Source organism: Ranitomeya imitator, chromosome 3 (genome assembly GCF_032444005.1).
Source record: "Ranitomeya imitator isolate aRanImi1 chromosome 3, aRanImi1.pri, whole genome shotgun sequence".
Classification (NCBI taxonomy): domain Eukaryota; kingdom Metazoa; phylum Chordata; class Amphibia; order Anura; family Dendrobatidae; genus Ranitomeya; species Ranitomeya imitator.
Window position 1 is genome coordinate 285,310,940 of NC_091284.1, and position 24,221 is coordinate 285,335,160.

The 24,221-nt window shown below is 42.9% G+C and overlaps 1 protein-coding gene across 1 annotated transcript in view; it reads right to left on the reverse strand.

Moving 5' to 3' along the window:
• Window positions 1–1,275: 1,275 nt before the first annotated feature.
• The window catches only part of SARS1 (seryl-tRNA synthetase 1), an 80,845-nt gene continuing 57,899 nt past the window's right edge, over window positions 1,276–24,221 (reverse strand). The window contains exons 9-11 of the mRNA XM_069756501.1: window positions 20,000–20,157; window positions 13,534–13,663; window positions 1,276–1,635 (exon numbers count right to left, since the gene is read on the reverse strand). Of these exons, the coding sequence (XP_069612602.1) occupies window positions 1,490–1,635; window positions 13,534–13,663; window positions 20,000–20,157 (434 nt within the window). The 3' untranslated portion in view covers window positions 1,276–1,489. The remainder of the gene's footprint in view (window positions 1,636–13,533; window positions 13,664–19,999; window positions 20,158–24,221) is intronic.

Genomic DNA, 24,221 nt, shown 5'->3' on the forward strand with positions numbered 1-24,221 from the left:
GATTTATATATAAGAAGGCGGTGAACCTGGGGAATATGGTTGCCCCTACAATTCAGAACAAATCTCCCCCGCTAACATTTCCTTTTTTCATAACGCACTAAGAGGTTTCTTCCCATGTCGCAGATGCAACATGTGTAAGCAAATTAACACTCATAATATTACGAGTATAGAAAAAGGGGATTCTAATTATAGGATAAATGACTTTATAACTTGCTCTACAACTGGAGTCATTTATATCATCAAGTGTCCTTGTAAGAAATTGTATGTCGGGCGCACGAAAAGGCCCCTGAAAATTAGATTAAATGAGCACATACGTAATATAAAGAAAAAATTTATCGGTCACCCACTTTCCAAACATTTTATTGAGGTACATGGAGGAATCGTCCAAACAATGGAAGCTTTTGGTATTGAAACTGTACATCCACATTGGAGAGGGGGGAATTATATCAAATCCATGTCTAGAACTGAAAGCAAGTGGATCTTCCTATTAGATACACTGACCCCTAGAGGATTGAACTGTGGAGTGGAATTGTTTGGCTTTCATTAGCATAATTGGATCGCGGAAGCTATAAAAAGGACCTGGAAACAAGGGAAGGACCAGCCCTGAGGAAGAAAACAGTTGTTTTCGAAACGCGTCGGTTTGTTCTGGTCCTTACCGCGATTCGTACTGAACTCCTTAGTCACGTGGGACGGTCACCTGATTCACCACGTCACACAGGTCCTAGACGCGCCGTGCACACTGATCGCATATTACGGCGCTGCCGGCCTGAGACGGTGCATCTCCGTCCCCTCTTGGACTTCGGTACTCGGAGCAGCTGCCACCGGCCGGGGCAGCTCTCCAGAACTCTTACCGTCAAAGATTCCATCTTTATCATGCAGCGTTACTGAAGACTCCCGGATAGAACGACGGGTGACTGATCTGGATTCACATAGGTATTTACCTTTAGTTCATCTAGTTCACTCCACTCATTAGTATTAGTGGCCCCCTTTTAATTTTATGTACAGAGAAGGTATAAGCGTGTATTTGGTTCTGGGACACGCTTCACCATTTGAGTATGCACATTGTGGTAGGCACTACACCTACACACACCAGTTCCTGTGCCTTCCTTCTGAATATTGTTTAATTGGCTCAAAGACGAATTTGGGGTTTTACCAGCGCGATTTTCTCCTGCATTTTATTTTATTCTCTACAATTTTGTGGTGATTGTTTAAATCTGCTGCAGGTAATTTTACACCCAATACCCCCAGCGCCGCTTCATATTTTATATATAGACATTTACATTTGTAATGTATTTCTTTATTCCATCACATTTTGCCATTGTAGTCAATATCGTTAAATGCTTTGTACATACGAAGTTTGTATTTTTTATTATTTTTGCAACCGATCTTAAGACCAGTAACAGACATTCTGCAATAGACTAGTTCAATATTGGTTGATATTGCGCAGCAGTTAGTCAATTGGACATCAATAAACTGTACTGTGGAGTAATTAAGCATTATTCACATCCATATTCTGCATCGGAGATTCTAAACCAGAATTTTGATTTTTCTTTCCTCCTTGCTGCTTCTTTTGCTTTTTTGTAAGTTCTTCGTCAATTGGAGCTGGTTTGACAAATTTGATTATTTCTTTCAGTCCTGCGAAAAAAAAAAAACTTTATTAATATTAACTGGTAGAAAACAGAATAGGATTAATTTTCTAATTCTACTTAATTTCCATAAAAAAAAAAAAAAAGTCTTGCATGCCCTGCACATTTATTTTGCGTTGTAGACATGATCCATAAGGGGCCTTGGCCCATTGGTAAATGGGTGGAATTGGGAAGTGGCCTAAATTGTTATCCTATGTGCTCAAACTGCACCACAAGTTTGCATGATCTAGTGTACAATAGTAAGCCAACATTAGACAATGTAAGCCACTTTGATAAATCTGGCACTTTTCACAACGGTTTCACAATAGTCTGAGTTTGCAAGGTTTAAAAGGTAGACAAGTTTAAGATGGATTTACACAGAAGGTATAATTTCACAATGATCTTTCGGAGTGAACAGGCTGCAGATCACCCAATCAACAAGCAAACCTCTTTGTGATCAGGTGATGTGATTATTTGTGCAGCACAAAATATCAAATGTTTTCAGTGAGTCCTGTTTACCCAAGAACCAAGTTCGTACAGTGTATATAGTTTACCATGGTCTGCCTGTGTAACCAAGCTATTTAAGTTAACCACTTCAGAAATTTTGACATAAGTTTACGTCATGCTCAGGAAAGAGTTTCAGCAAATTGACGTAAGTTTACGTGGGATGCTCAACTACGATCATTGTGATTGGCTGTTGAATTCTGATTTCAAAGTTTCGGCAAATGAAATTGCATGAAACATTGAAGTTGAGCTATGATCGGAGCAATAACAGCACCGATCATAGGCTGGAAGCTAGGCAATGGGGGCATCAGCGGACCCAGTGCTGATTGGTGCAATCGAATGATGGTGTCCTCATTCCGGCTTGGAGACATGTGCAGAGCAGTCACTGTCATTCTGCTGTGGATCTGCTGGGTCTTGTGGTGCCACAGATGATATTAACCTATGCCATTACTTCTGCTGCTGACCAAAGAGCTGAAGAACAAAAGACCTTCCTGACCCGTTCCCTGCTTTTTTCCAACTCACCCCAATCCATCTCTTACTCCTTTCCCTCCTGCACCCCCCCTGTCCCTAACCCCATCCCCAGCCCCCCTTGTGCTACCAAGCAATGATCAGTACTTGAGACCCCAATTTTTGGCAGCTTTTTTTCTTTTGCCCCACCTCCCCGCATGCAGCTTACACAGTAGTGTTCAAAATAATAGCAGTGTGTTCAAAAACATGAGTTAATCACAAAATCTTTATACTACTTTTTATTTCCATGCATTGGGAACATTGCACACTGTTTTCTAATTTAAAACATGAAGAAAAATGTATCATATTTTTCGGAGTATAAGACGCACGGCACCATAAGACGCACACCTAGGTTTTAGAGTAAATAAGGAAAAAAATAAGCAAAAAATGTGGTAATTTCTGTACTTCATATCCCCTATCCTGATATATATGGTCCCCATATCCCCTATCCTGATAAATACGGCCAACCTCATTCACACCTTGGTATGCATGGCACCCTCACACCAATCCTGGTCTGCATGGCCTCCACATCACAAATCTGGTGTGTATGGCCCCTCATCCCTATCCTGGTGTGCATAGCCCCCTTGTAGTGCCTGCATCTCTGCCTGCAGTCCCTCTCTCCCTGCAGAGACACCAGCATACTCACCGTCGAGGCTCCCGACCTGTTCCTTCCGGGTCTGCTGAGGTGCGTGCACTTCTGACAGGTCTCCAGGCACTGTGTTTAAGACGTGTGCACGCGCGCGCGCACGTACACACACACACACACACACACCCTCTTTCTGAAAGGGGTCGCGCGCGTTCCTCTAAAGTGTCCCCAGCCAATAGCTGGAGGTCACTTACTATTTAAAGCGCCTCCATGGAGGTGTCTGTGCAATGCTGTGAGTTTGACCCTAAAACTTGTCAGTTCTCAGGTCCCAGTGTAGGCATTTAGTCTGCCACACCCGCCAGTGCTCACCTCAACGGCAGCCGAACCGGTTGCACCTTCCAGTACTCACCTCAATGGCAGCCCAACCAGTTGCACCCATAATTGCACACCTCAACGACAGCTGAGCCTGCTGCACCCACTTGAGCTTGTTTGTTCCTCAGCCTGTCTTGTCTGCACCTGTGGTTCCTGTCACCTTCTCTGCCTGTCTGCATCTGTTGGACATTCCCCCAACAAACCTTATTCTACCCCTTCTACAAACAGGGTCTCCATGCATGTGTTGTGAAAGTGAAACAGCTGTGACACAAGCAGCTGCGGTGCCGCACAGCTGATCAACAGGAGCGATCCAGGTAATCGGCTTCCCTCTGCAGCTTAGTCAGTAAGCACTATAGGCTTGCCGAATAAGGAGGGACCCGAACAGATTCGCTCATCTCTAATAGGAATGTCTCTTTCTTGACCAAACTACATGGTTAAGGCAGCAACCCCACCGTTGTACGAGCTACAGCTACAAAGGTCTATTATCAGCAGGGAGAGGTGAATTAGATATATACAATAAAGTATAACTATTCGTGATAACACTAAAATAATAAACCTAGAATCAATGACAACTAGAGACCACCCTAACACACATATATAAATAACCAGTGCTCATATAAAAAAGTTCAATCTCACGCATATGTCTTCATGAGATATATACAGTCATGGCCAAATGTATTGACACCCCTGCAATTCTGTCAGATAATACTCAGTTTCTTCCTGAAAATTATTGCAAACACAAATTATTTGGTATTATTATCTTCATTTAATTTGTCTTAAATGAAAAAGCACAAAAGAGAATGAAGCAAAAAGCAAAACATTGATCATTTCACACAAAACTCCAAAAATGGGCCAGACAAAAGTATTGGCACCCTCAGCCTAATACTTGGTTGCACAACCTTTAGTCAAAAAAACTGCGACCAACCGCATCCGGTAACCATCAATGAGTCTCTTACAATGCTCTGCTGGAATTTTAGACCATTCTTCTTTGGCAAACTGCTCCAGGTCCCTGATATTTGAAGGGTGCCTTCTCCAAACTGCCAATTTTAGATCTCTCCACAGGTGTTCTATGGGATTCAAGTCTGGACTCATTGCTGGCCACCTTAGAAGTCTCCAGTGCTTTCTCTCAAACCATTTTCTAGTGCTTTTTGAAGTGTGTTTTGGGTCATTATCCTGCTGGAAGACCCATGACCTCTGAGGGAGACCCAGCTTTCTCACACTGGGCCCTGCATTATGCTGCAAAATTTGTTGGTAGTCTTCAGACTTCATAATGCCATGCACACGGTCAAGCAGTCCAGTGCCAGAGGCAGCAAAGCAACCCCAAAACATCAGGGAACCTCTGCCATGTTTGACTGTAGGGACCGTGTTCTTTTCTTTGAATGCCTCTTTTTTCTCCTGTAAACTCTATGTTGATGCCTTTTCCCAAAAAGCTCTACTTTTGTCTCATCTGACCAGAGAACATTCTTCCAAAATGTTTTAGGCTTTTTCAGGTAAGTTTTGGCAAACTCCAGCCTGGCTTTTTTATGTCTCGGGGTAAGAAGTGGGGTCTTCGTGGGTCTCCTACCATACAGTGCCTTTTCATTCAGACGCCGACGGATAGTACGGGTTGATACTGTTGTACCCTCGGACTGCAGGGCAGCTTAAACTTGTTTGGATGTTAGTCGAGGTTCTTTATCCAACATCCGCACAATCTTGCATTGAAATCTCTTGTCAATTTTTCTTTTCCGTCCACATCTAGGGAGGTTAGCCACAGTGCCATGGGCTGTAAACTTCTTGATGACACTGCGCACGGTAGACACAGGAACATTCAGGTCTTTGGAGATGAACCTGTAGCCTTGAGGTTGCTCATGCTTCCTCACAATTTGGTTTCTCAAGTCCTCAGACAGTTCTTTGGTCTTCTTTCTTTTCTCCATGCTCAATGTGGTACACACAAGGACACAGGTTGAGTCAACTTTAATCCATGTCAACTGGCTGCAAGTGTGATTTAGTTATTGCCAACACCTGTTAGGTGCCACAGGTAAGTTACAGGTGCTGTTAATTACACAAATTAGAGAAGCATCACATAATTTTTCGAAGGGTGCCAATTCTTTTGTCCACCCCGTTTTTTATGTTTGATGTGAAATTATATCCAATTTGGCTTTAGGACAATTCTTTTTGTGTTTTTTTCATTTAAGACAAATTAAATGAAGATAATAATACCAAATAATTTGTGTTTGCAATCATTTTCAGGAAGAAACGGAGTATTATCTGACAGAATTGCAGGGTGTGAATACTTTTGGCCATGACTGTACATCCGAGGTAAGACTGCTGCAGAAGAAGACATGTATGGGGGTATGCTCTACGTTAATCCTTTCGCGCCCTGTGTGTAGCTCCTGCTAAGTGTGGCACTGCCTAAAAAGTACCTCCAATATATGTCACCCTTCCTTCCCGTTTTATCCTCAGTATTCAGGGGAGTATATACACAAGGCAAAAATGGAGGGGGTTGTGGTGGTGAATAAACGCGGTTCCTGCAATAGCAGGAAAACCTAAGCAGGTATAGCATGTATTGCATGGACTTGAATAAGTCATGTGGTCATACGATGCACTGTGATGAGTGCCTGCATTAAATGCCATTGCTCCCATGCCCAATCACAGATCAATGTCTGACATCATATCTGGGCTATGGAGCGCACACGTGACACTCAATCTGTGGAACGCACTTGTGGGTGAGTGGAACGCAAGCAGACCCGCCGTTGGTCATACTGAAAGTGGGGGACACATCATCATGACATGCCTCTACCCCTGCCATCCAATGCCAGCTCTAGGTGGTGCCCGTTGTACCCAGTCATTAGTCGCATATTTAAACCTCTTACATAGGGACATGAACACTTCAGGGTCATGCTACTACAGAGAGTGTGAACAAGGTTTCACCAATACCTAATGATGATAGCTAATAATAAGAAAATATCTTGTTTTAATAGGCACAGCTTCACAAAGCAAAGAAACAGGACACAGAGGGAAATAATCTGCATATAAAACCATTATGGAATCTCAAAACAAAGGACTACAATTACCAAATTAATCATAGCATATATAGAGGGGAAAAGGAAGGGGGGGGGGTGGAGAGGTGGAAAAATAGGAAAGGAAGAGACATTAATGAAAGCAAGATATTACAGAAAGTAGCTGAACTGAAGTTGCTCATTAAGTCCTTAAGGGTGACATGTATCCAACTGAAAAATACATCTGGATTCTCTTTATAATAGCATTTTTTTGAAATTACGTCCTCTATTGAGAGGTTTCACCCTGTCAGTCACTATAAAATTAATAACTGATGTTACCTTTGATATTTTACTGGTATCACTAAAGGTTATATTATATTGTATCGATCTGATCTGATAGATATATACATATATATATACACACACACACATATATATATATCTCTCTAATATATAATTGCCTAGAATACTACTTCCTGCAATTTGTGCCAACTTCCGTGGCTTTGTCCGGAGCTAATGTCCGGAGATTAATTGCCTAGAATACTACTTCCTGCAATTTGTGCCAACTTCCGTGGCTTTGTCCGGAGCTAATGTGCGGAGATAATGTCCGGAGCTAATGTCCGGAGATAAGTGACGTCAACAGTGTCCAGTGTCTGATTGGTTGCTGCCTGCTGCGAGCGACCAATCAGAAACGTGCCGTACTGTGACACACTCCGCCCGCCATTTTGGTGTGATTTTTGAATTTTTACCTCACAGCAAGTTTCTACTGCGTGGAGGCGGGCCCAGTGACGTTGCTCTTCAAGCTCCTGCCGAATTTCGTCAAAAAAATGATAATACCATTTACCAAAACTATATATATTTAGTTGTGAAGTGGTTCAGTGACATTTTCACACCAATTTTGAACTTTTGTTTGGTGTTTTCTCCATATACTGCCTATTTTTGTTCTTTCTTACTATTATTTATTACTAGATGGCAGCCCGATTCTAAAGAATCGGGAGTCTAGAATCCATATATACTTTATTTATTCAAATGTAAGAATAATACATTTAATAAATAATAGTAAGAAAGAACAAAAATAATAGTAGTATATGGAGAAAACACCAAACAAAAGTTCAAAATTGGTGTGAAAATGTCACTGAACCACTTCACAACTAAATATATATAGTTTTGGTAAATGGTATTATCATTTTTTTGACGAAATTCGGCAGGAGCTTGAAGAGCAATGTCACTGGGCCCGCCTCCACGCAGTAGAAACTTGCTGTGAGGTAAAAATTCAAAAATCACACCAAAATGGCGGGCGGAGTGTGTCACAGTACGGCACGTTTCTGATTGGTCGCTCGCAGCAGGCGGCAACCAATCAGACACTGGACACTGTTGACGTCACTTATCTCCGGACATTAGCTCCGGACATTAGCTCCGGACAGGAAGTTGGCACAAATTGCAGGAAGTAGTATTCTAGGCAATTATATATTAGATTAATTGTATTATTCTTACATTTGAATAAATAAAGTATATATGGATTCTAGACTCCCGATTCTTTAGAATCGGGCTGCCATCTAGTATATATATATATATATATATATATATATATATATATATATATACATACACATATATATATATATATATATATATATATATATATATATATATATATATATATATAATCTAGGTAAGGGAACTTAAGATAAACTAATCAAATTTGCAGACGATGCAAAGCTAGCAGGGAGAGCTAACACTAGAGAAGACAGAGAAAGGATTCAGAAGGATCTAGATTAGCTTGAACAATGGGCAGCGACTAACAGAATGGTATTTAAGATGGAGAAATGCAAGATTCTACATCTGGGCAAGAAAAACAAAAATTACATCTATAGAATGGGAGGAGCAGAACTAAGCAACAGCACGTGTGAAAAATACTTGGGTATACTAATACATCACAGGCTGCACATGAGTCAACAGTGTGATGCAGCAACAAAAAAGGAAACAGTTCTAGGATGTATTAAGAGAAGCATAGAGTCTAAATCACGTGAAGTAATTATCCCCCTCTACTACGCCTTGGTCAGGCCTCATCTGGAATACTGTGTCCAGGTCTGGGCACCACATTTTAAAAAAGACACTGAAAAAACTGGAGCAAGTTCAGAGAAGAGCTACCAGGATGGTAAGCAGACTGCAAAGTATGTCCTATGAGGAAAGATTAAAGGATCTGGGAACGTTTAGCTTGCAAAAAAGAAGGCTAGGAGGAGACTTAAAAGCGGTCTACAAATCTGTGAAGGGATGTCACAGTGTAGAGGGATCTTCATTATTCCCAGCTGCACATGGAAACGCGAGAAGCATTGGAAAGAAACTGAACGGGAGAAGATACAGATTAGATATTAGAAAAAAAATTTGACAGTGAGGGTGATCAATGAATGGAACATGCTGCCATGAGAGGTGGCGAGTTCTCCTATAATGGAAGACTTCAAACAGAGGCTGGACAAACATCTGTCTGAGATGTTTTAGTGACTCCCGGATTGAGCAGGGCATTGGAAGCGATGACTTAAGTTCCCTTCCAACTCTAACATTCAATGATTCACCCAGATTGTTTACTGAGGTACTAGAAGAATATGAGGGGAAAATGTAAAAAAAATTGTGGCTAAAAGGATTTTTTCAGGAAAAGGTAAAATGGTCTTTTTTCCTGCCACTTATGTTATTCCGGGGAAGCCCATGAAGGGTTAATAAACTTCTTGAATGTGGTTTTCAGCACTTTGAGGGGGTGCAGTTTTTAAAATGGTGTCACTTTTAGGTATTTTCTGTCATATAGACCTCTCAAAGTCACTTCAAATGTGATACGGTCCCTAAAAAAATTGGTTTTGTAAATTTTGTTGGAAAAATTAGAAGTTGCTGATAGTCCTTTAATCTTTTCAAGTCGCGGCCCTTTTTCATTTTTGCGTTTTCGTTTTTCACTTCCCTCCTTCCCTGAGCCATAACTTTTTTTTTTTCCGTCAATATGGTCATGTGAGGGCTTATTTTTTGCAGGACAAGTTGTACTTTTGAACGACACCATTGGTTTTACCATGTCTTTTACTAGAAAACGGGAAAAAAATTCCAAGTGCGGTGAAACTGCAAAAAAAGTGCAATCCCACACTTGTTTTTTGTTTGGTTTTTTGCTAGGTTCACTAAATGCTAAAAGTAACCAGCCATTATGATTCTCTAGGTCATTACGAGTTCATAGACACCTAACATGTCTAGGTTATTTTTTATCTAAGTGGTGAAAAAAAAATTCCAAACTTTGCTTAAAAAAAAAAAAAAAAAAGTGCCATTTTCCGATACCAGTAGCGTCTCCATTTTTCGTGATCTGGGGTCGGGTGAGGGCTTATTTTTTGCGTGCCGAGCTGATGTGTTTAATGATACCATTTTTGCGCAGATACGTTCTTTTGATCGCCCGTTATTGCATTTTAATGCAATGTCGCGGCGACCAAAAAAACGTAATTCTGGCGTTTCGGATTTTTTTCTCGCTACGCCGTTTAGCGATCAGGTTAATGCTTTTTTTTAATTGATAAATTGGGCGATTCTGAACACGGCGATACCAAATATGTGTATGTTTGATTTTTTTTTTTATTGTTTTATTTAGGGGGGTGATTTAAACTTTTATTTTTTTATATTTTTTTCATATTTTTAAAAACATTTTTTTTTATTTGTGCCATGCTTCAATAGCCTCCATGGGAGGCTAGAAGCTGGCATAGCCTGATCGGCTCTGCTACATAGCAGCGATCATCAGATCGCTGCTATGTAGCTGAAATGCAGGTGTGCTGTGAGCGCCGACCACAGGGGGGCGCTCACAGCAGGCTTGCATCAGTAACCATAGAGGTCTCAAGGACCTCTATGGTTACCATCCTGACGCATCGCCGACCCCCGATCATGTGACGGGGGTCGGCGATGACGTCATTTCCGGCCGCCCGGCCGGATGCCGTGGTTAAATGCCGCTGTCTGTGTTTGACAGCGGCATTTAACAGGTTAATAGCGGCGGGTGAATAGCGATTTCACCCGCCGCTATTGCGCGCACATGTCAGCTGTACAAAACAGCTGACATGTCGCGACTTTGATGTGGGCTCACCGCCGGAGCCCACATCAAAGGGGGATTCACGGCATGCGCAGTACTAGTACGGCGCATGTCGTGAAGGGGTTAACCCTTCTAACTTACTCGCACAAAAATGATGCTGTTGTAAAGGAGACATGTGGTAAATGTTATTTATTAACTATTTTGTGTGACATAAATATCTGATGTAAGGGCATAAAAATGAAAAGTTTGAAAATTGCAACATTTTTGCCAAAATTCTGATAAAAAGTAAAAAATGTTGACCTAAATTTACAAGTACACTGTGTCACGAAAAAAACACAGTCTCAGAATCAGTGGGATCCGTTTAAGCAATCCAAAGTTATTACCACATAAAATGACACTTGTAAAGTTTGGCCTGGGGCTTGGGGTGTGAAGGGGTGAACACCAATATGTAAATGTTTAAGGTTCAGTAGTCCGTAGTGCAAGTTCCATGCAAACAAACCCTTAGTGAATTAGCCCAATAAATGTTTATTTTTCTAAATGATGCTAAAATAGATTGGCTGAAATCAGAAAAGAAATAGCTAGGACATAAGCTCACACTGCGGCCTTTCTGTCTATGTTACGGAGTGTACGTAGCCATGAGCACTCACCTATGGCAAAATGGTAGGTATTGTTTGAACAACTGAAGACTGATCATTGTCAGACTGCTTGGTGTAACCCTTCCTCAGTTTGCAAATACTCTTCTGTTGGTAATCGCTGCGTAGGCGCATGACCATTAACAAGTTGTTTCTAAAGGTACCTTCACACTAAGCGACGCTGCAGCGATACCGACAACGATGTCGATCGCTGCAGCGTTGCTGTTTGGTCGCTGGGGAGCTGTCACACAGACAGCTCTCCAGCGACCAACGATGCCGGTTCCCTGGTAACCAGGGTAAACATCGGGTTACTAAGCGCAGGGCCGCGCTTAGTAACCCGATGTTTACCCTGGTTACCAGCGTAAAAGTGAAAAAAAACAAACACTACATACTTACATTCCGCTGTCTGTCCTCCGGCGCTCTGCTTTCCTCTGCACTGTGTAAGCACAGCGGCCGGAAAGCACAGCGGTGACGTCACCGCTGTGCTCTGCTTTCCGGCTGGCCGGCGCTGACAGTGCAGGGAAGCAGAGCGTCGGGGACAGACAGCGGAAGGTAAGTATGTAGTGTTTAGTTTTTTTTATTTTTACGCTGGTAACCAGGGTAAACATCGGGTTACTAAGCGCGGTTTACCCTGGTTACCAGTGAAGACATCGCTGAATCGGCGTCACACACGCCGATTCAGCGATGTCTGCAGGGAGTCCAGCGACGAAAGTTCTGGACTTTCTGCAGCGACCAACGATGGCACAGCAGGATCCTGATCGCTGCTGCGTGTCAAACTGAACGATATCGCTAGCCAGGACGCTGTAACGTCACGGATCGCTAGCGATATCGTTCAGTGTGACGGTACCTTAACTACTACGGCTTACAAACTGCGCCAATCTGCATGTCAGAAAGGCCCAGCTATCATGAGGCCCAGATACCCCGTTTAGGGATTTCAACGAGTTCAGGAGAAAATTTCCATTTTTTTTCATCGAATCACAAGGTTATAAAATTCTGTGTGCTCTGAGCCAGGCCACATGCCCAAACAACAGACCACATATGGGATTTTAACAAATTTGGAAGAAATTGCATAATAGATTCTGGGGTCCATTTTTTAAAAGAACATTTGAAAAATGATGCTGGCATAAGACTAGATATATGGTAAATGTTATTTAATAACTATATTATGAGGTATGACTGTATGGTTTATGTATATAAGCATTTGACTTAACTAAAAATTTAGTAATATTATCAAGTTTCAAATTTTAGATAGTTTCATTAAAAAAAGTCAAACATTGACCTACATTAAACACTAACAAAGTACAATTGGTCACGTAAAAAGTTACTACTGCATAAAGTGAAACGTGAGATAAGAAAATGGGGCTCATCAGGATGGTCAATATTGGCTATAACCCTAAGGGGTTAAGTTAATACTGCACTATGGCTCTGTGCCATAATCTATCGTTAAAGGGGTTCTCCAACAACCCCTTCTTGCATACTACTGTATATTCCCCAGTGTAAAATAAAAACAACAGATACTCATCTCCTGCTATTCCAGCAGCGGGTATGGCAGGGCTTGTGTGACATTGTTATGCTATGTGAGCGCTGCAGCCAATCAGAAGACCTTAACAGGGTGCAGTTTACACAGCTCCTTTGGACATCCGAGGATAGTCTAAAGGAAGGGTGAGTGAAATAACCCTTTAGTTGTCGTCCAAATGGCTTTGTGGCATAGCAATTTCAAGAGTCCTGGGAAACCTGACGCAGACATCATGAGAACAGTAGCTGTGCTGTGGTAGTGTAGTTCACGAAGGACAGAAAGATGAGGTGGAGTATTCAAATCATGCCGGAGTACTACTAAAATTATATTAGCAAGAGCCGGCACATGAAAACATTGTGACTGTGTACATTAGAAGATGTGAAATACAAGCTTTGGACATGCTACCTATATTTTTTCCTACATGCTCACTTTCTTTTTATAAGTTGCGACTTCATTACATCTAGTGCTCCAGTAACACCTGAGGGCCTGTGGCTGCAGTGCGCGACATCCGCGAAGCTTAACACCAGTCACAGTTCCAGAGGAACTCGTTTTGCCAGTGTTAGGTGTTACATGAATGTGCTACACCAATGTCCTTACTGTAGGCCTGTGATACACCTTAGCAATTTAGTTTATTTTTTCTGAAATTTGCCAAATGTCAGTTACGGTTTGATAATAATATGGCAGCCATTGCATGTAATGTAGAAAACCTCATCAACTGCAGAAACATATTGTGACAAATTCAATGAAAAAAGGACAACCGTCTCTCATCCTTACCAGGAGGCATGAAATCTCTTAGTTTTTCCGGCACAATTATTCCTTCACTTGTTTGATAATTCTCTAAAATTGCACAGATGGTCCGTGTTGTAGCACACATTGTAGCATTTAGCATGTGGACATATTCAACCTGTAACAAAAATTAGAGATTTCAACAACGTCTAATCTTGGGAAAACCTCCACGATAAGGGTTAATGCACACACTGCGCATTAGCTGCAGATAAGGCTACTTTCACACTAGCGTCGGAACGGGCCCGCCGCAGTGCGTCGGGTCGACGTACCAACGCATGCTGTGAAGTAAAATCACAACGGGGGCAGCGGATGCAGTTTTACCACACATCCGCTGTGCCATTGTAAAGTCCGGGGTGGAGGGGGCGGAGGAAAAAGCAGACCCGACGGACAAAAAAAAACATTGCAAGCAACGTTTTTTTGTCCCGACAGACTGCAAAAACACGTCGCATCTGTCGCACGACGGATGCAACGTGTCGCGATGCGTCGCTAATTAAAGTCTATGAAGAAAAACCGCATCCTGCAGGCAACTTTGCTGGATGCGTTTTTCCTTCAAAACGATGTGACGTGCGTTGAACGACGCTAGTGTGAAAGTAGCCTAAGCAATACCATTTTACAGTGACAAATCTGCAGCGTGATATAGTAATAGTCAGGGCTGTGGAGTCGGTAAGCCAAACACCGACTCCGACGCCTCAATTTCCCTTACTTCCGACTCCAACACCAATAGTAATATAGATGAGATTAAACAAATGTCATATAAGTGCTGCGGCTATTTACCAGGACATATACTGACATGTGCCAACAAATTTGCCAGGTGTCTGTGGGGACTTTAGTATGGTTTGAAAGCTGGTTTTGCAGTTCTGCAGTTTTTATTTACTTTTTTATTCAAAACCAGCAGGAAAGAGAAGCAATAACTTTCTTTTCACTGTTATAATTCACTTCTGGCTTTGCCACTACATCAAAAACTGCACTATTATTTTTTTTCTAAAAGCTTTAAGCCAACAAAAATGGTGTCACAATGAAGTAATTTGCAACAAATCTTTAGTGTACCCCCCTCAACTCTGCCACTCCACATTTATCAAATGTTGCACATTATTGAGAGGTTTGGTACAAATTATACTAGTGCAGCTATTTAACCCCTTCCCGACCTTTGACGCCACGTAGGCGTCATGAAAGTCGGTGCCAATCGGACCCATGATGCCTATGTGGCGTCATGGAAAGATGGCGTCCCTGCAGGGACAGGGGGAGTGGTAGTTTAGCCCGAGTAAACCCCCCCCCCCCCCCGTGGCTACGATCGCTCTGATTGGCTGTTGAAAGTGAAACTGCCAATCAGAGCGATTTGTAATATTTCACCTATTAAAACTGGTGAAATATTACAATCCAGCCATGGCTGATGCTGCAATATCATCGGCCATGGCTGGAAACACTAATGTTCCCCCACCCCACTCCACCGATCGCCCCCCCCAGTCCTCCGATCAGTCCTATGCACCGCTCCATCCTGTGCTCCGTTCCCCCGTGCTCTTGTCCGCTCCCCCGTGCTCCAATCACCCCCCGTGCTCCGATCCAACCCCCCCTGCACTCCGATCCACCCCCCCGTGCTCCGATCCACCCCCCGTGCTCCGATCCACCCCCCCATGCTCCGATCCACCCCCCCGCGCTCCGATCCACCCTCCCATGCTCTGATCCCCCCCCCTGTGCTCCCCCCACCCCATCATACTTACCGATCCTCCCGGGGTCCGTCCGTCTTCTCCATGGGCGCCGCCATCTTCCAAAATGGCGGGCGCATGCGCAGTGCGCCTGCCGAATCTGCCGGCCGGCAGATTCGTTCCAAAGTGCATTTTGATCACTGAGATATAACCTATCACAGTTATCAAAATAAAAAAAAATAGTAAATGACCCCCCCTTTGTCACCCCCATAGGTAGGGACAATAAAAAAATAAAGAATTTTTTTTTTTTCCACTAAGGTTAGAATAGGGTTAGAATAGGGTTAGGGTTAGGGTTTCGGTATGTGCACACGTATTCTGGTCCTCTGCGGATTTCATAAATCCACAGTGCTAAACCGCTGCGGATTTATGGCGGATTTACCGCGGTTTTTCTGCACATTTCACTGCGGTTTTACAACTGCGATTTTCTATTGGAGCAGTTGTAAAACCGCTGTGGAATCAGCAGAAAGAAGTGACATGCTGCGGAATGTAAACCGCTGCGTTTCCGTGCAGTTTTTCTGCAGCATGTGTACAGCGTTTTTTGTTTCCCATAGGTTTACATTGAAATGTAAACTCATGGGAAACTGCTGCGGATCCGCAGCGTTTTCCGCAGTGTGTGCACATACCTTTAGAATTAGGCTATGTGCACACGGTGCGGATTTGGCTGCGGATCCGCAGCGGATTGGCCGCTGCGGATTCGCAGCAGTGTTCCATCAGGTTTACAGTACCATGTAAACCTATGGAAAACCAAATCCGCTGTGCCCATGGTGCGGAAAATACCGCGCGGAAACGCTGCGTTGTATTTTCCGCAGCATGTCAATTCTTTGAGCGGATTCCGCAGCGTTTTACACCTGTTCCTCAATAGGAATCCACAGGTGAAATCCGCACCAAAAACACTGGGAATCCGCGGTAAATCCGCAGGTAAAACGCAGTGCCTTTTACCCGCGGATTTTTCAAAAATGATGCTGAAAAATCTCACACGAATCCGCAACGTGGGCACATAGCCTTAGGGTTAGGGTTGGAATTAGGGTTGTGGTTAGGGTTATGATTAGGGTTGTGGCTACAGTTGGGATTAAGGTTAGGGGTGTGGGGGGGGGTTAGTGTTGGAGGTAGAATTGAGGGGTTTCCACTGTTTAGGCACATCAGGGGTCTCCAAACGCAACATGGCGCCACCATTGATTCCAGCCAATCTTGTATTCAAAAAGTCAAATGGTGCTCCCTCACTTCCGAACCCCGACGTGCGCCCAAACAGTGGTTTACCCCCACATATGGGGTACCAGCATACTCAGGACAAACTGCGCAACAATTACTGGGGTCCAATTTCTCCTGTTACCCTTGTGAAAATAAAAAAAATGCTTGCTAAAACATCATTTTTGAGGAAAGAAAAACGATTTTTTATTTTCACGGCTCTGCGTTGTAAACGTCTGTGAAGCATTTGGGTGTTCAAAGTGCTCACCACATATCTAGATAAGTTCCTTGGGGGGTCTAGTTTCTAAAATGTGGTCACTTATGGGGGGTTTCTACTGTTTAGCCACATCAGGGTCTCTGCAAACGCAATGTGACGTGACGCCCGCAGAGCATTCCATCAAAGTCTGCATTTCAAAACGTCACTACTTCACTTCCGAGCCCCGACATGTGCCCAAACAGTGGTTTACCCCCACATATGGGGTATCAGCGTACTCAGGAGAAACTGGACAACAACTTTTGGGGTCAAATTTCTCCTGTTACCCTTGGGAAAATAAAAAATTGCAGGCTAAAAGATCATTTTTGAGAAAATATTTTTTTATTTTTATTTTCATGGCTCTGCATTATAAACTTCTGTGAAGCACTTGGGGGTTCAAAGTCCTCACCACACATCTAGATTAGTTCCTTTGGGGGTCTAGTTTCCAAAATGGGGTCATTTGTGGGGGATCTCCAATGTTTAGGCACACAGGGGCTCTCCAAACGTGACATGGTGTCCGCTAATGATTGGAGCTAATTTTCCATTTAAAAAGCCAAATGGCGTGCCTTCCCTTCCGAACCCTGCCGTGCGCCCAAACAGTGGTTTACCCCCACATATGGGGTATCAGCGTACTCAGGACAAACTGGACAACAACATTTGGGGTCCAATTTCTCCTATTACCCTTGGCAAAATAGGAAATTCCAGGCTAAAAAATCATTTTTGAGGAAAGAAAAATTATTTTTTATTTTCATGGCTCTGCGTTATAAACTTCTGTGAAGCACCTGGGGGTTTAAAGTGCTCACTAGGCATCTAGATAAGTTCCTTGGGGGGTCTAGTTTCCAAAATGGGGTCACTTGTGGGGGGGCTCCAATGTTTAGGCACACAGGGGCTCTCCAAACGCGACATGGTGTCCGCTAACAATTGGAGCTAATTTTCCATTCAAAAAGTCAAATGGCGCTCCTTCCCTTCCGAGCCTTACCATGTGCCCAAACAGTGGTTTACCCCCACATGTGAGGTATCGGTGTACTCAGGAGAAATTGGACAACAACTTTCGTGGTTCAGTTTCTCCTTTTACCATTGGGAAAATAAAAAATTTGTTGCTAAAAGATGTTAAAATGTTAATTTTTTCCTTCCATGTTGCTTCTGCTGCTGTGAAGCACCTGAAGGGTTAATAAACTTCTTGAATGTGGTTTTGTGCACCTTGAGGGGTGCAGTTTTTAGAATGGTGTCACTTTTGGGTATTTTCAGCCATATAAATTCCTCAAACTGACTTCAAATGTGAGGTGGTCCCTAAAAAAAATGGTTTTGTAAATTTTGTTGTAAAAATGAGAAATCGCTGGTCAAATTTTAACCCTTATAACTTCCTAGCAAAAAAAAATTTTGTTTCCAAAATTGTGCTGATGTAAAGTATACATGTGGGAAATGTTATTTATTAACTATTTTGTGTCACATAACTCTCTGGTTTAACAGAATAAAATTTCAAAATGTGAAAATTGCGAAATTTTCAAAATTTTCGCCAAACTTCCGTTTTTATCACAAATGAACGCAGAATTTATTGACCTAAATTTACCACTAACATGAAGCCCAATATGTCACGAAAAAACAATCTCAGAACCGCTAGGATCCGTTGAAGCGTTCCTGAGTTATTACATCATAAAGGGACACTGGTCAAAATTGCAAAAAACGGCCAGGTCATTAAGGTCAAAATAGGCTGGGTCATGAAGGGGTTAAAGGGACCCTGTCAGCAGGATTGTGCACAGTAACCTACACACAGTGTCAGGTCGGCGCTATTTACACTGAATAAAATGATACCTGGGTTGATGAAATCCGTCTTGTGGTTGTTGTATAATCTTTATTTTCAGTTTTGACTTAATGATATGCGGCCTGTGGGGGCGTCTTCATGTAGTGCTCTGATAGGTATTCATCATGGCTTCTAGCGGGTCACTGACCTGCCCCCTATTTTACATACTGCATTGAATTATGGTTGTAAACGCGATAGATGGTACTGCACTACGATAAATATATAGTTTTGTTGTCAAAACATTAAAAAAAAAGAAAAAAAAGAAAAGAAAATTATGTGTAAAATAGGCATCCACTTTATCATGCCACGGTACAGGTGCCACTGCCAGGCCAGCACCTGCCTGATGAATATGATGGTTTTTTTTTTTTAACCATAATTTTATGATGTAAAATAGTGGGTAGGTCACAGAGGGATCAGTGAGCTGCCCCAGAAGCCATACAGATGATTAGCTAATCAGGTACCACATGTAGACGTCCCCCACAGGCCGCCCCGCAGCACGGGCAGAACATTAACTGAAAACAAAGATTAAACAACAACCACAAGGCGGACTTCATCAACCAAGGCATCATCATAATCCGTATAAAGGCACTGACCTGACACTGTCTGTAGGTTACTGTGCACAATCATGCTGACAGGTTCCCTTTAAACATATTTACTACAATTCCAAATGTCATAAAACAAAGCACTCAAATAACGCATTTTTTAAGCATGTTACAAAATTAAGAGGACCTTTCACCAAACTTTTCATGTGGTTCATTATGCAATAGGCACTGCAAATTATTATTTTTTTGAACTTCGCCTCTCCTTTGTGGAGATAACACAGATCAAAGGATTTAGCATCTAAAAATGGTAAATTATTATTTTTTTCAGTACAAATGGGAATTACCAGAGAGATTTCACTGTACCAAGCATCACTGGAGACCGAGCAACACTGGAGACTAGCCAGATAGGTGGGTCCCTGATGGCTTCTCCCTGCCCACTGCTCTGGAATGACAGGTCTCCCTCTAATCAGGGACAACATAGTCAGAGGATTCTCAGTACGAGATCAAGTGACCAGAGGAGCATCTCATGTTACAGAAGAATTTGGGAAAGCAACATATTTACAAGAGAGCTTATCTATGGCAGTGAGTTCACATGAGGGACTTGTAAAGTAGTCGATAACCCCTTTAGTAAAGTTTTCATTTCAAAATACATTTATCACCTATCCACAGAACTGGTTATCTCTGCAGCTTGATCCCCCCTACTAGCAGGTTCCCAGATCCTTCTTGCCCACAATTCTAACATGAATGGTGGTTAAACATGTGGCACTACGAGAAAAAGCCAATCACTGTGGATAGAGGATGTAAAAGGTAAGAAACCTGTCACATTAATGGGTCATAGTGGATTAATCAATTACCTTCATCACCAACAAACTCCTTTCCAAGAGAAATGGTAACTTCAAGTTGCTGACTTATTTAATAAAAATGAATATTAGTAGTAACAAGCTTAAATTGATCATTTTCTACAGATTACCTTGTCCATCATCTTTTTGGTCTGTCCATAACGAATCCGCAGCCGTCGAGCCTGATAGTCAGTACAGTTAGAACATGACACTAACTCTCTGAAGGCTCCAGAGCCTGGAAACCAGGCTTCTAAATCCAACTTCTTACTTGCTGCATGATTTAAAGAACCTAATAAAAAAGAAAGAAAGGAATTGATTCATCAGCACATGACAACCTATTTAAAATAGGGTTTTAATATAAAAAAAATTTAAAATCTAATTATGAGCCGCCTGTCGTGTGTTGGGGCAAGGGTTGTGAATTCCGCTCTTGGGCTCCCTCCGGTGGTGGTAAGTGGCACTTTTGTGAGTTCTGCTCTTGGGCTCCCTCTTGTGGTTTCTAGTGGTATGGCTGCTCCTTGGAGTTAGCTGTCATCAGCTGCCTCCACTTATCGTCTCTTCTGCTTGGCTATTTAAGTCTGGCTCTTTCTTCAGCCTGTGCCACTTGTCAATGTTTCCTGGCTGGATTCACATCTCTGTTTGGATTCTCCTGGTTTCCTGACCAGTTCTGCAAAGATAAGTTCTGGCTTTGCTCATTTCAGTCCACTTGTTGTGGACTTATTGTTCTATGCATTCTATATTTGTCCAGCTTGTCAGTATGGATTATTTCTGTTAGCTGGAAGCTCTGGGAATCAGATTTACCCTCCACATCTTTAGTCAGGTGTGGAGATTTTTGTAAACTCTGTGTGGATTGTTTTGTAGTTTTTATACTGACCGCACAGTATCCTTTCCTGTCCTATCTATCAAGCTAGACTGGCCTCCTATGCTAAAATCTGATTTCATTTCTGCGTATGTTATTTTCCCCTCCTCTCACCGTCAATATTTGTGGGAGGCTATCTTTCCTTTGGGGATTTTCTCTGAGGCAAGATAGGTTTCCTGATTCCATCTTTAGGGGAAGTTAGATCTTAGGCTGTGCCGAGGGGTCTAGGGAGCGTCAGGTACCCCCCACGGCTATTTTTAGTTGCGCTGCTAGGTTCAGGGTTTGCGGTCAGTACAGATACCACCTCCTTCAGAGCTTATCTCATGTTGTTCCTAAACCACCAGATCATAACAGTACAAGTGGCCAAAAATGAATTAAATGCATCTCAAAGGAAGGAAAAGAAAGTTCTGAACCATTTTTTTTTCTGTGCTTTGGTTTGTCTTTTTCTTTTCCTCTTGATATTTGGGTGGTTCAGGATATATGTTTTGGCATGGATGTTCAGGGTTTGTTTTCTCGTGTGGATCAACTTGCTGCAAGAGTAAAGAGTATCCAGGACTATGTTGTCCAGACTCCGGCTTTAGAGCCCAGAATTCCTACTCCTGATTTGTTTTTTGGGGACAGATCCAAGTTTTTGAATTTTAAAAATAACTGCAAATTGTTTTTTGCTTTGAAACCCCGTTCTTCTGGTGATCCCATTCAGCAAGTAAAAATCATCATATCCTTGCTGCGTGGTAACCCTCAAGACTGGGCTTTTTCTCTTGAATCAGGGGATCCGGCATTATTGAAAGTAGATGCATTTTTTCAGGCGCTCGGATTATGACGAACCTAATTCTGTGGATCATGCAGAAAAAACCCTGTTGGCCTTGTGTCAAGGTCAGGAAGTGGCAGAGTTATACTGCCAGAAATTTAGAAAATGGTCTGTGCTCACTAAATGGAATGAAGAGGCTCTGGCTGCTATTTTCAGAAAAGGTCTTTCTGAAACCCTTAAAGATGTTATGGTGGGCTTTCTTACGCCTGCCGGTTTGAGCGAATCTATGTCTCTAGCCATTCAGATTGATCGGCGTCTGCGCGAGCGCAAAGCTGTGCACCATATGGCAGTATCCTCTGAGCAAAGTCCTGAACCTATGCAATGTGATAGGATTTTGACTAGAATAGAACGGCAGGAATTCAGACGTCAGAATAGGCTGTGTTTTTACTGAGGTGATTCGGCTCATGTTATCTCTGATTGCCCTAAGCGTACTAAGAGAGTCGCTAGGTCTGTTACCATTAGTACGATACAGCCTAAATTTCTCTTATCTGTGACCCTGATTTGCTCATTGTCGTCCTTTTCTGTCATGGCATTTGTGGATTCAGGCGCTGCCCTGAACTTAATGGACTTAGAATTCGCCAGGCGCTGTGATTTTTCCTTGCAGCCTTTGCAGAGCCCAATTCCTTTGAGGGGCATTGATGCTACACCCTTGGCCAAGGATAAGCCTCAGTACTGGACACAGATGACTATGTACATGGCTCCTGCACATCAGGAAGATTGCCGTTTTCTGGTGTTGCATAACCTGCATGATGTTGTTGTACTGGGATTTCCAAGGTTACAGGAACATAATCCGATGCTGGATTGGAAAACTATGTCGGTGACTAGTTGGGGTTGTCGAGGAGTACATAGTGACGTTCCTTTGATGTCAATTTCCTCTCCCCCCTCTTCTGAGGTCCCTGAGTTTTTGTCGGATTTCCAGGATGTATTTGATGAGCCCAAGTCCAGTTCCCTTCCTCCACATAGGGACTGTGATTGTGCTATTAACTTGATTCCTGGTTGTAAGTTCCCTAAGGGCCGACTTTTCAATCTGTCTGTGCCAGAGCATGCCGCCATGCGGCGCTATGTTAAGGAATCTTTGGAGAAAGGGCATATTCGGCCCTCTTCGTCGCCATTGGGAGCGGGTTTCTTTTTTGTTGCTAAGAAGGATGGCTCCTTGAGACCCTGTATTGATTATCGTCTTCTTAATAAGATCACGGTCAAATTCCAATACCCCTTGCCTTTGCTTACTGATTTGTTTGCTCAGATTAAGGGGGCTAGTTGGCTTACTAAGATTGACCTCCGAGGGGCATATAATCTTGTTCGTATTAAACAGGGTGACGAATGGAAAACTGCATTTAATACGCCCGAAGGCCATTTTGAATACCTTGTGATGCCACTTGGGCTCTCTAATGCTCCATCTGTGTTCCAGTCTTTCATGCATGATATTTTCCGCAATTATCTTGATAAATTCATGGTCGTATATTTCGATGATATTTTGATTTTTTTCCAATGATTGGGAGTCTCATGTGAAGCAGGTCAGGATGGTGTTCCAGATCCTTCGTGATAATGCTTTATTTGTGAAGGGGTGTAAGTGCCTATTCGGAGTTCAGAAGGTCTCTTTTTTGGGTTTTATTTTTTCTCTCTCGTCTATAGAAATGGATCCTGTTAAGGGCCAAGCTATTCATGACTGGATCCAACCCACATCTATGAAGGGTCTTCAAAAATTTTTGGGCTTTGCTAATTTCTATTGCCGTTTCATTGCCAACTTTTCCAGTGTGGTTAAGCCCCTTACTGATTTGACGAAGAAAGGCGCTGATGTGACGAATTGGTCCTCTGAGGCTGTTGAGGCCTTTCAGGAGCTTAAACGCCGATTTACTTCTGCCCCTGTGTTGCGTCAACCGGATGTTTCTCTTCCTTTTCAGGTTGAGGTCGACGCTTCTGAGATTGGGGCAGGGGCCGTTTTGTCTCAGAGGGAGTCTGATGGTTCTTTGATGAAACCGTGTGCTTTTTTTTCCAGAAAGTTTTCGCCTGCGGAACGCAATTATGATGTCAGCAGTCGGGAGTTGTTGGCTATGAAGTGGGCGTTTGAGGAGTGGCGACATTGGCTTGAGGGAGCTAAACACCGTGTTGTGGTCCTGACCGATCATAAGAATCTGATTTACCTCGAGTCGGCCAAGCGGCTGAATCCTAGACAGGCTCGATGGTCCCTGTTTTTCTCCCGTTTTGATTTTGTGGTCTCGTATCTTCCGGGATCTAAGAATGTTAAGGCTGATGCCCTCTCTAGGAGTTTTTCGCCTGATTCTCCTGGAGTCCTGGAGCCGGTTGGCATTCTTAAGGAGGGGGTGATTCTTTCTGCCATCTCCCCTGATTTGCGGTGGGTGCTTCAGGAATTTCAGGCGGATAGGCCTGACCGCTGTCCAGTGGGGAAGCTGTTTGTTCCTGATAGATGGACAAGTAAGGTAATTTCTGAGGTTCATTGTTCAGTGTTGGCTGGTCATCCTGGGATTTTTGGTACCAGAGATTTGGTTGCTAGGTCCTTTTGGTGGCCTTCCTTGTCTCGCGATGTGCGTGCTTTTGTGCAGTCCTGTGGGACTTGCGCCCGGGCCAAGCCTTGCTGTTCCCGCGCTAGTGGGTTGCTTTTGCCTTTGCCGGTCCCTGAGAGGCCCTGGACGCATATTTCCATGGATTTTATTTCGGATCTTCCTGTTTC